At 41.4% G+C, this 12,839-nt stretch overlaps 1 protein-coding gene across 4 annotated transcripts in view; it reads right to left on the bottom strand.

The window, feature by feature from the left end:
• Nucleotides 1–5,813: 5,813 nt before the first annotated feature.
• The window catches only part of LOC307271566 (kinase suppressor of Ras 1-like), a 36,407-nt gene continuing 29,381 nt past the window's right edge, over nt 5,814–12,839 (bottom strand). For 3 of the 4 annotated variants that reach the window (XM_080054082.1, XM_080054081.1, XM_080054079.1), the window contains exons 12-18: nt 11,773–12,009; nt 11,071–11,267; nt 10,276–10,372; nt 9,529–9,662; nt 9,249–9,380; nt 8,807–8,942; nt 5,814–8,185 (exon numbers count right to left, since the gene is read on the bottom strand). In XM_080054082.1, coding sequence (XP_079910208.1) covers nt 8,039–8,185; nt 8,807–8,942; nt 9,249–9,380; nt 9,529–9,662; nt 10,276–10,372; nt 11,071–11,267; nt 11,773–12,009 — 1,080 coding nt within the window. In that variant the 3' untranslated portion in view covers nt 5,814–8,038. The remainder of the gene's footprint in view (nt 8,186–8,806; nt 8,943–9,248; nt 9,381–9,528; nt 9,663–10,275; nt 10,373–11,070; nt 11,268–11,772; nt 12,010–12,839) is intronic. The other variant, XM_080054080.1, reaches the window with a different exon arrangement.

Genomic DNA, 12,839 nt, shown 5'->3' with positions numbered 1-12,839 from the left:
ATTAGTCCAGAAAAAACTGAAGACTAAAGGTTGCACTGGAGAATAAGATGTATTGTGCCTGAAAGAGTGGATGATAGCAGCTGGTTTGAACTCATTTTTTTCTACTATGTTTTTGTTGTCGTATGACTAAACTTAGGTGACAATCCCCTAAACATTTACTTCCTGTGTATGAAAATCAAATCATTTGTTGGAGCTAGATTTTTAACATGTTGCTATAGTTGTAAATTAACCATCGTCATGATTGACTACCGAAATTTTGTATGTTTTTTTTACTTCCCCAATGTAATCTGAAATCTTTCAAATCTTAGTTAAAAAGGAAAATTTCCCAGCCTCAATCATTTTGTACTGTACTGTATTATCTCTAGTCTTAAATGCATAAACAATGATCGAAATATATTTAAGCAAAAATACATGTCTTTGACTGTATTGTTTTTGTTGTTGTATCCACACTACATCTACTAACGTCACCATCAAACTGCTCATGCTCATTTTTTGGTGCTAACTGAAATTTCTTATTTTATTTTAATGATGCAAAAAATAAAATGCTTTTCTTATGTACTGTATATGCGTCTGGACTGTACACAACAATGATACTGGTCATTTGGGAAACAACCAAAGAAAAACTATTTGAACTGTAATTAAGCTCACGTTTTATTTACTCACATTTTATTTGTTGTTGTTTGGGTGGGGGGGAGGGGGAGGATGGGGGGCTTGTCATGACTACTTGTACTTTCATACATTTTCGTTTGAAATAAATATATTTTGGAGAACTTAGATCGACTGTACAGACTGCCATGTAAAGTCTCTGATGTAATAAACAGTGAACTAACTAATTCATAAGTCAATATCTGTTTATTAATGTTCAGTGAAAACACTGATGTGTCTCCTCCAACTAGGACATTCCCAAAACCGAATACCTCCACAGAGCGCTGTCCAGCAGGAATCAGACCTAAGACCCAAGCTTCTTTTCTGTTAGTACAGTACAGTATCGCCGGCAAATTTAACCACGTGACAGTTTGGCTGGGTGGACCTGCAGTCATCAGTGTATACGATGAAGAGGAGTGGAGCCAGTGGAGATGAAGAAGATGTCAGAGACGGTGTTATTAACCAGCACTCTCTGTGACCTGTTGGGGAGAAAGTTTAGAATCCACAGAGGCCCTCTGTGGCCAGAGGTGGTCCAGGACCTTTCAGGTGTCCTTCTGTTGGATGGGAATCACTGTGGAATGTGTGTCCACATCTGGGGGACTGTGCTGCAGGTCATGGAGTTGAGGAAAAGGAGCTGGAGTACTGCTCCCCCCAGCTGCTCAGCCCAGGGCGTGTTCACACCAGCCTGGTTTAGTGCGGTTGAAACGAACCCTGGAGCGTTTGAGCCCTTATTTCGTCGTCTTTTGCATAATGTCTTCCGTTAAATGCACATGTTTTCTTCCTTAAATCATCTTTATTCCGTGTTTGAGCTATTTAATTGCTTTTTTATTTTTCAAATATGGATATTTTATTACAACATGACGGTGTTCTGTAAAACGGATTTCCCCTTTTGCTATTTTGAAAGTCAGTATTTAAAGTTGCACAATCCAGTTTGTTGTATATCGTTGCATAATAAAGTCAAAGGATCGTATCGTGATTTAGTTGTAGGTAGTGTTGTTTTTGGCGGCCTGTTTTAAGTTTAGTTTTAGTCCAGTCTTTGTGTCAAACTGTCATTTTAGTTTTTATTAGTCTTAGTCACGTTTAAACTCTTTTTAGTCTAGTCAAGTTTCAGTTGACTAAAAGTCTTGAGCTTTTTAGTCTTCTCTTAGTCAGAATTATCTGGGACTATTTTCGTCTAGTCTTAGTCAACAAAAACTGATGACATTTAAGTCTAGTCTTAGTCAATGACATTTGTATTTTAGTCTTTTTAGTAATGCAATTATATTTAACCCAGTTAATATAGTACAAGTACCTAGTATAGTACAGCCAAAATCAAAATGTTCTTTAAGTCCCCCATTTCACAAGTCAAACAAGGTTATCTTATCTTATTATATTATTTTTACCTTATAGACTCAAGAATACATGCAATTCCAGACACGGAAGACTAGTGTTGTTTTTGGCGGCCTGTTTTAATTTTAGTTTTAGTCTAGTCTTTTTGTCAAACTTTAATTTTAGTTTTTATTAGTCTTAGTCACGTTTAAACTCTTTAAGTCTAGTCAAGTTTCTGTCGACTAAATGTCTTGAGCATTTTTGTCTTCTCTTAGTCAATATTATCTGTGACTATTTTCGTCTAGTCTCGTCACTGTCACGTGAAAAAGGTTAGTTGACGACGATATTTAGTCATACATTTTGTTGACAAAAACAACACTAGTTGTAGGCTATCATCCCACCCCTAACGTGTTATGCCGGGCTTACACTACACGACTTTTCACTTGATTTGACAGTCGCAGACAATCTTCCAATGTCGGACTGAAATCACGGGAGTCTTGCTGGAGTTGGGGCACGCGCCCGTGATCTCAGTCGTTTGGTGTATAGTGGTCTTCCGACCCGATTTCAGCCAGTCTTCTTCCCGTCTTGACGTTCCGACATTATCAAACAGGTTTGATATTAGGCTATCGTTAGTCTTAAGGGGTTGGCTCAAGCGAAATGACGTAAACACTGTCACACTCTCGCATGCACCAAGCACGACGCAGGAGGAGCGGCATTAGTCGCGACTCGCGACCTGTGTTTGCCTGTGCAGGCACTTATTTCGGACACTTTTTCCTTGAAGCCTCGGCGGGAGAACCAGGCTGACAGCCGCGCAACCGTAACACTTTACCGTCAAATACAGGGTTAGGAGTTAAAGTTATTGGGGGACGAGATCAGCAAATAAAGATGGTCAAATAACTAAAGGAAGTCCCCCGCTAGGAATATTGAATTAACTTTTTTTTATTAAATCACTATCGTGTTTGCGGAAATATTATTAATCTCAAAAGGAATCTAGTTGTAGTCTTGCAATATGAGACCCCCCGTCTTTTCAAAATCTCACTCTGTGACTGAAAACTAATGACTAGTTGTCTTCAGGTGTGAGTTGATTGTCTTTATGCCTCGTTTCCACCGAGTAGAGCGGGTCGGATCAGAGCGGCTCAGAGCGGGACAGCTCACTTTTAAGAATCGCGGTGTTGTTTCCACCGCAGATCCTACCCTTACTGGTGGGGCGGGGTTTAGGCTGGACTGCGATAGCCGCCGCCAGAATGTGGGTTAAACTATCGGGCTGTGGAACAACTGTGGTCAAGCCAGCGGTCTCTCGTTTTTGCTTGGTCAAACCAGCCGCTTCTTTATTTATTCCCCCCGTGTTCTTGTGAGCGTGTATTTACTAGCCTAGGCTACTATCTATGGCGAAAACACACAGAGACGGCTCGGTGCAAGTTGCAACTAGTCTCGCAAAGCCAGACCAAACTACAGCACGTATGGTCTGGAAGCACTCTGTTTAGAGCCGTCTATTCGGGTGGGGAAACCGGGGGAAACTGGACTAGCCTGTTTGTATTTGTTTAAACCAATCACAATCATCTAGGGCGGGGCTAACCCCGGGAAGCAGCAGCGGTGTCCTGCAAAATAGTGCCGGGGGGGGACTTATTTTGATGGAACGTCTTCACGCCCAGAGACTGTCAGAGAAATGGCTAAACCCGCAAACGCCACACAAAAACTATTAAAGACAAAAGGAATATACATAGTGTGTTGCTTTCTAACCAGCATGTCAAGACACCATACACTTTAGCCCCCGAGGAGCTCACGGGATAACTTAACCGGAGTTAACTAGCCACGTAGTGTTATCTCTGGTAACATTATCATCGGCGGTTGAGAGGACGGCTACGGCGGTCGAGTAGAATTTTTAGCATTCGAGAACTTATGTCACCACCTCCTATCGCTGTAGTCAGAGCCGTAGTCCGTCTGTTTACAGGCAGAACAGGGTTTTGACGTTGTGAGCGCTACACCAACTGCAGCAAGTAGCCGTAAGAGTTGCTAGGTGATAGTGGAAGCCGTTGGAATCTTTCCCCGTCGCTAAAACACCGCTGCTTAGTCCCTCACCAAAGAAAGGGAACGGCGGATCTTAATCTAGCTGGTTATAAGGTCCGGTGCTCAATTCAAACCCCCACGCTTCATTGTCCAGAGTTTATGAGGGTATTTCTGCCCGGGGGTAGTTGTACAATGAAGTTGGACAGCTAGGCTAGGCTAAGCTAGGCTGCGTCCCGGACCGCCGCCGCCAATATTATTATCCCGAAGTATAGCCACACTTTATTTCTGTCTACAGTAATGTGACTTCTCACACCCTGTGTGTGTGTGTGTGTGTGTGTGAGAGAGAGCGCTGCACATAAGCACACGGGTTGACTGTGAGCGAATTGTTTCCGAATTTGAGGGGGATCACAATAGGGGAAAGCCAGCAACCGGAAAAGGAGGGGGCTGCGTCAGGGCTGCGTTGCTTTTCGACGCAAGCGAATAGACGCTGGCGGAAGCGGTCATGCCAGACTAGTTGCAACTGATAGAGACAGTGAGAGAACAGTGCTGGCTGCGGCAGCTACGTGACTATGGGACACAGTGTAACCAACTGATTAATTTATTGACGAGGAAAAACACCACACAATAAACATTGCTGTGCTCACATTTTCGCCAATACACAGACTCTCTTCACTCTTGCCGAGATGACTACACATGGCGGAAATGATTATTTCGACCAATCAAATGACGGCTCCGCCGTTTCGGCCCGCTTTCAGGCGGCTAGTACCCCTACGGAGGAGTACTGAGATCGGGAGCGGCTCAGAGCGGTTAAGTAAGCTTAAACCGTACCCTACCCAACTTTTGGCAAATGAAAAGCCAAACTACCCGGACCGAACCGCTCCGATCCGACCCGCTCTACTCGGTGGAAACGAGGCATAAGAGGGTTTCAGTCTTCAGTCTTTTCAAAGTCTTTTAAAAGTCCTCTAGTGTAAACCCAGCATAAGTTACCTCATTTTGTAATCATTCAAATGTGTTCCAGTTCCCATGGACAGATTAACCTTAGGGGCCCTGGGAACATTAACAGGTAAGCTTTTTTTCTAAGCGGATGATTTGCCGATCATTTCAATGACCTAATACACTTTTTTTCCCATTTGCATATTCTGTAACAACAAGGCACCGTATTGTATACCCTTAGGAAATATCTTGCATGCATGGTCAATTCAGTTTTCAGAGAATTTTTGTGTTTTTGAATCCCCCATACACATAACCTATGAAAAGAAGCAGGCAGTCAATGACGCAAATATTAGATTAAAGAAATTGTAAATTATTATCCTAAATCTGTATTGAAGTACAGTAATTGAGTTAATGTATTTAGTAACCTTCCAATTACTGCAAAAAAAAAAAAAACAGATAAAAAAAAACTATAGCATATTTTAGACCCTTCTGAAGTGTGGCTGACTCCAGGAGATTATCTACTTCACTATGGACTTCTTCGGATACACACAAAACCAAAATTGCAATTGCACTTTTCAAAATGGATCTTGGTGATTCAAATTTAGATTGGTTATCTCAAAAGTTACATTTCGTTATCTCTCAATAAATTAATTGTAAAGGATATAATAACACTTAAGATAAAATAGGATGCACAGCTTAAACATGGCTTTCAGAAAAGCTTCCTGAGTGAGTATACACTAATTATATAATTATTATTATAAAAGAAGCACAGACGGGGTCGCTGAAGATCGTCTTTATTATTTTCAATTGGTCAGACCAGAACAGAAGCTTAAAAAAAATGTATCGGCACATCCTGTACAAAAATACTCTACAGATCAAAGCCCCCCCCCCCCCCGCCCCCCCCAAAAAAAATACTCTACCAACTGAGTGTAAGAAATCTATACATAAATATGTGAGGAGTACCAACGTTGTAAAATCAAAACCGTTGCACAAACACAACCCGGGTATTATGCAAAATGCTTGATTGTGTACACTGTATTTGTGACGGCCATTACATTCAGACACATTCAGTGAGCATACACTGTTCTCCTGCCTGAGGAAACACAAAACACGCACGCACAAACGCTCACACACACACACACACTTACTTTCTGTGCTCAGCTGGTGTGGTGTGTGGGTGCACACTGGTATGACAGCTACTTTACAGTTTCAGAGGTTTATTTATAGATGAATAAAACCATTATTTCCAGTATTTCCGTTCATTGATAGTGGCCATTTATCTCAGTTTACCATTCGATCCATTACTGGTGTCTGATTCGCTGAAATAGGATGTGACACAACTATCTATTTCTTACAGCAACACAAAGCTAAAGCTAGCCCCAACATACAGTCATTTACAGTAGGGCTAACTTTTCAAAGATGCCTCCATTAAAGAAGCTGTTTCATGCATCATGACGTGAAGTATTTTTACAGTACTGCATAAGGCAGTTCTGAGCACTGTGCTGGGAAGCTCACACAAGTTACACTGATAGGTAAACAAAATACATATTTTCAAATGACCTCTAATCAGATATTGTTTTTTTCTGTGTCTGAGAGCACAATACAATAGAGGTATAGCATGTTATTTTGTGGCACTTACTACATTAAGCGATTTGAGTGCGAGAAAAGCGCTATATAAATTGAATATATTATTATTATTATTATTATTATTACATTGCATATAACAGTTTACAAACCAGTTGTCTCCATGCTGGAATCATACCCATTTTCCACCAACGCGAACCAATGTTCCAGTTCCAGCCACATGCTAGGGCTGGTTCACAGCTTAATGCTTGCCACTGGTGTGTGTTACACTATTCCTTACATTTAAATTATATTATAAGTATCGCTGTGCCTTTCAAGAGTATCTATCTCTCATCAATTTCCTTGAGCCGAGACACACACACACACACACACACACACACACACACACACACACACACACACACACACACACACACACACACACACACACACACACACACACACACACACACACACACACACACACACACACACACACACACACACACACACACACACACAGTTTGCTGAGTCCACAAACTGCGCCTATACCTCTTGCCTAACAAGAATTCTTATCGATACCAGAGGTGAAATTAGGCTGGATAAGATATGCCACTCATCATAAGAACTCCATATTTACTCACTCCATCATAAAAAAAAGAGCTCCGTGGCCTCTCAGCTATTGTATGTGTACATGTATGGGCTGTGTGTGTGTAGGCACTGATGGCAGCATTCTCTAAGGCAGCGATGAGGATGATCCCACGATGGACTTCACCAGAGGAAGAGAGGAGTGAGAAGACAGGAGCAGCCCAACAAGGATGGAACAACGTGTGGACATAGAGACAGGGAGACAGGTAGACAGACAGACACAGGTAGACAAACAGGTAGGGACGAAGGGAAACGGTGGAGATCATGCAAACAAAATAAGAGAAGAGAAAGAAGAGCTGGTAAAGTTTCTGGAAAAGGAAGATGAAGCAGCAGAGATGGAGCAACATATTCATCTCTCTCTTTTTAAAATTGAACTGAAAACATTTTTAACTGATAGCCAGAGTTACAGTCACATATAGGAGCGGGTTGGGATGGGCTGGGGGGATGGTACAGGTGTATGTGGCTTGTATGTTTTTATTTTATATACAGTATATGTGTGTGTGTGCTTGTAGGGACAAGCATTGGACATTCATCTATAAATGCTGTGATACTGTATATTGGAGATCTGTTGTTCAAGTGCTGGCATCTGTCCCTTTCAAATAAACATGAAATAAAATCTAAGGTTTAGCAAAATGTGAGTCTTACTAGATATTTCCTTTAAAAAATTCTAAAATCACAGTCACATTACAAAAAAGGTCATTTATTATCAGTTGATACTCAGCAGGACAGATTCATACTATTCACATTTCTTTACTCAGTCCTATCCTATACAATGTTTTTCTCCATTTGATCGATGGAGTATTGGTTCCCTTTAAGCGTCATCTCGTTTCTACTTACATGACAAAGGAAGATTTTGGCAGACATTTTGAATGTTAGTTGTTAATGGGTGCTGTAGGTGTGTTCATCCTGGAACCATGAACACACACTCCTCTCTCTATGATACGTACTCGTTTGTCTTCCAGAAGTGTCCGGGGTGAGACAGCCTGCGGTTGAGTTTGGGGAGTTTCTCCAGCATGTCTGTCAGCAGGGTGAAGGTGGGCCTGTCTTCAGCCTCAGAGGACCAGCAGGCAGACAGGATCTCCTGTTGGGATGGAAGGAGACGGGTTATGAGGAACCTGATACAGCATGTTTCAACTGGCTTTCCATTGGATCTAAATGTTGGCCATTTACTAACCCACAATTCAGCTGTGGCTGTTTGCATTATGAGCAGGCATCCACTGTGACCTGGTTGTAAGTGATAACGTTTTTCCTTTCTGTCTGTCTGGGTCTATTCATGTATTGAAATCCCGGTAACACTTTACAATAAGGGTACATTGATTGACTGTAAGTTAATGCTTAGTTAGTGCTTAAAAAGTATTAACTAAGCATTAGCTAACCGTTAATAACTGCTTGCTTAATGCTTAATTACCATTAACTAAGCATGAACTGACTGTTATCCTTAGTTAGGCTAATGCTTAACTTAGCATTAGTTAACTGAACATAGTTCATGCTTAACCAATCGCTAACTTACCGTTAATAACTTAATAATAATTAACTTAATAAAATAACATTAACTTCGCATTTACTAACCGTTAATAGCATTAACTATGTATTAACTAACAGTGAATTAATGTACCCTAATTGTAAAGTGTTAGTGAAACCCCTGTCCTACTTTAGCCACCAGACAGTCCTGTTCCTATAAGCTCTATGAAAGCAGACTCACCGTGACCTCCTTGCCCAGGTTGGTGTCTGCCAGCACCCTCTTAATGCCCTCACTGCTGCCCACTAGCCAGATTTTAGCTTCCACAGGCTGGTTGGTGATTGGCCAGTGTCCCACCTGTAGCTCATACCAGATAGTGCTGAGAGTGACACACAGAAAAACCCAGTCAGAAAAAAACAACTGTGGTGACAGATAGTGAAACAACCTCTTTTGCAGCCTTGTGGTGTGTGGAAAACAAAAAGGAGAATATGTTCCCCCAATCAACCAATCAACATCAACAGAAAAAACAGTGAAATAATCAAGCACCAACACAAAACATCAACGCAAAGGAAAGACAAGGAACACTGGTTTACATCTGTTGTTCATGTTAACCATAATGCCACCTTTACTTTCCAATATGTCTGAGCAGGTTTTTAGATGTCATAATAACAACATGAATCAATACCCAAATGCATAAACGTCTGCAGCTTCAGAGAAAGGCAGCTGGTCCTCCCCAACATCTGGGCTCATCTTCCTCACAATCTCTGGAGCCAGGTAGTAGATCCAGCCCCTAGGTATCCGACACACGTTCTGTCTTCTACACACGCACACGCACGCGCACGCACACGCACACACACACAGACACACACACAAACCAAACAAATGTATGTACAGCACAGAGACAGTAGCGCGGCTTAACAGATACACCGATCCAGTTTTGAAATATGATTGGTTTCATTCCCTACCTGCCTTCTTGTACCACTCCTGACATCCCAAACAGGCCGAAGTCTGTAATGACCACCTTGTTTGTGTCATAGAATACGTTCTTAGACTTCAGATCCTTATGAATGATGCCTTTAGCGTGCAGATAACCCATTCCCTGCAGAAGAAATGCATTTCATTAACACAAGACATTTCTAGAAGCAAGATAAGTGTTGGCTGAAATTATTATCAAATCATTTCGGCCCAATGATTCTTTTCAAATCTTAAATATCAAAAACACATTGATATGGATACCTTAAAGGTGAAGTAAGCGGAATGGTCAGTTAAGCTTACAGTTAGTGAGATCCCCGAAAAGTTTATTTGCCGATTTCATGCAGAGCGGGTGACTGAGAGATCGGCTTTATGAAACGCGCACACTTTATATAAGTGATCACTGTATGAATAAAGAGCGATTTAACACTTATATTAACATAAATAAATCGCTTACTTCACCTTTTAAGCCCTCTGAGAACTGAGAAATAATTATGTCCTAAAAGAAATGTTGGCTATGGTTCTAAATGACCACAGCAGTCCTAACACTGTAGTGAAAGGCTTCCCAACTTAAAGAAAGAACCCACTGAATGCTGAAAAGTGAATTTATGAAGCTTCTTGATTGCATTGTTTTTCAGGCTCGGCACTCTATCACTTTTTTGTTTTTATAGATGTTAAAAACCCCTCATATATTGAAATCAAAATAACCTTTTTTTTAAAAATTGTATTCTGTTGCTTACCTGTACAATGTCCTGTGCAATCTGTCTGATTTTATTGATGTCGAGCATGTGACCTCTTTCTCTTACAACAGAGTACAGAGTCAAACCTTTACAGAAACTGAAGGGGAAAAACACACGCAGTACTTTTACTAAAACTGAATCAAAGAAATCCATTTCACAATATCAATGTTCACCAAAACAACACATCACGTGTCATGGATTTATATCAAAATCGTATACATTCATTCTTACAGTATAAACATTTTCATGACCAGTTTTTTCTTGTGTGTTTCTGTACATATATAAAAATCATAATCACAGTCAGATTCAAAGTATAAACTTACAACAAAGGACAAGTAATGCAAGAGGTAAATCATTAAAAATAAACATATACTGTATAAAACAATAAACATAGAATCATTTAAAAAGACAGAGAAAAGACGGAAACAAAACCAAAATGAATAAAGGGTTTGTAGGGGATGGGGTTAATGCTGTTCCTACCTATTCCTAAATAATAAACATGACCTTAACTGTGTGCTGGATATAAAAGAAGATGAAGGGGGGCTATAGCTCAGTGGGTTGGGTGGTCGACCCTCAACTACAGGGTCGGTGGTTAGATCCCCCGTCTCCTGCCACATGTCCAAGTGTCCCTGGGCAAGACACTGAACCCTTTGCTCCCGATAATTACCCTGCGTGGTAGCTGCTGCTGCTATCGGTGTATGAATGTTTGCTCCAGTTGTAAGTCGCTTTGGATAAAAGCGTCTGCTAAAATGACATGTAATGTAATGAAGGGCACATTTGAAATGGGACTCCCACCTGGTGATGATGGCGAGGTGTGGCGGGGCCATGCAGGCGCCCATGAAGAGGACCACGTTCTCGTGCCTGCTCTGCCTGTAGTTCATCACCTCCTTCTTGAAGAGCTTCAGGTGATCCTGGTTGTTGCCGTCGATCTCCAGCAGGCGAATAGCCACCTCGCCGTGCCAGCGACCCTTATGTACCTTCCCCCAGCGACCCTGCACAGGCAAGAAAAGAGATGAAATGTCAGCCGTGTTGGACCCAAATGGGGATTAATAAACATGTTGTGTGGTGAAAAAACATTGATTTATGTAAAATTGTGATTCCTATGTTCTGCCATTTTGAGCGATTCATAATTTGCAAAAAAAAAAAAATTATGTATTTAGCTGCGGCCGGTGATGTTGATATGCATCACAAACTTCCCATTAAAAAAGACCTTTAATGAAGATAGATGAACACATTTAATTCACTTTCATGCCATCATTTTCCACAACGCCTCTTAACAGACACTGGACTGGAGAAGATCCTGAAATTCTCCTTTGAACTGAATCGGAGAAAAAACTAAACAATTTGGAACCGGGAATCGTTTTGAATTGAATCGTGAGCCCAAGATTCAGAATCGAGTCGAATCATGGGATTCCAAAAGACTCACAGGCCTAGTTGATAGGCAGTGTCGTGTGTGTTTTTACACCAATATTTTAGTGACATCTCTGTCTTCTGCACCTTGCCAATAAGCTCTCCTATCTGCAGTTGTTCATACGGGATGTCCCACTCCTGCAGGTACACGCTGTTCTGGCTCCGAGAGAAGGGGCCCCTCCAGCGCCCCACAGCCCCGCGCCGACATATGGTGGAGGGCAGATCATCCAGCCCGTCCTCACCACCCTCCTCTGTGGAGAAGCTCTGTTGGCCCTGGTCAGCTGCGGCCTCTCCCTCAGCAGGGACCTCTTCCTCTGCCTCCTCCTCAGAAAAACACATAGCACAAAAAGCTAAATTAACCTGGATGCTGAATGAATTATGAGAGGTAGAATTTTCTTTTTTAAAGATTATATTCGGGCATTTCTTTTTCTTTATGAATTAGTTTGGAGAGACAAAGATGAAATGTAGTGGGGCGGAGGAGGGGGGCGCTCGTGGTGAAGTGGTAAGAGCGTCCCCCCCTTGAGGCTCAGGCCTCGCAGCAGACCCGGGTTTGAATCCCACTCGTGGTCAGTTCTCTGCATGTCCTCCCTCTTTGCCTTATTTCAACTCTGTCTCTCCGAATCTGTCTAATAAAGTGAAAAATGCCCCAAAAAATGTATTTAAAAAAAATAAATAATTGGAATGACATGCAGAGAACGACCCGGGATGGATTCTCGGATTTGCTGCGAGGAAAACTCTTTTCTCATATGAACATTAAGCATTATTTTGAAGTTTTCAAAATGGAAAATGTTTAGCATTCGGCAAAATGTAGCCCTTTAAGGTCTTTTAATGATCTACAGTGGAGTCCAGAAGTCTGGGCCAAATCATTTGTATTCTTCATTTGATCATCAAAATAGATAGAGTACTGTGTTCTGTATGTATTTCATGCATTATTATTTCATAGCCATAAGGGCTGTCCAAAAAGGTTACACAAGAACATCGGAAGTTCTTCAGACTTTCAAGTGAGGACAAACTATGGCATTGATAGGAACAAATCAAATATGCTCTTAAACACAGCATGCCATTCCTATGACTTACGCAAGCAAATAATATAACAAAGACCAATAAGTTTTTCGCTGCTTCTTTAGGCTGATGTAGCTCACTGTTTATGACTG

This window comes from Ammodytes marinus (assembly GCF_949987685.1).
Source record: "Ammodytes marinus genome assembly, chromosome: 3".
NCBI lineage: Eukaryota > Metazoa > Chordata > Actinopteri > Uranoscopiformes > Ammodytidae > Ammodytes > Ammodytes marinus.
This window is presented reverse-complemented; position numbering and strand designations above follow the sequence as displayed.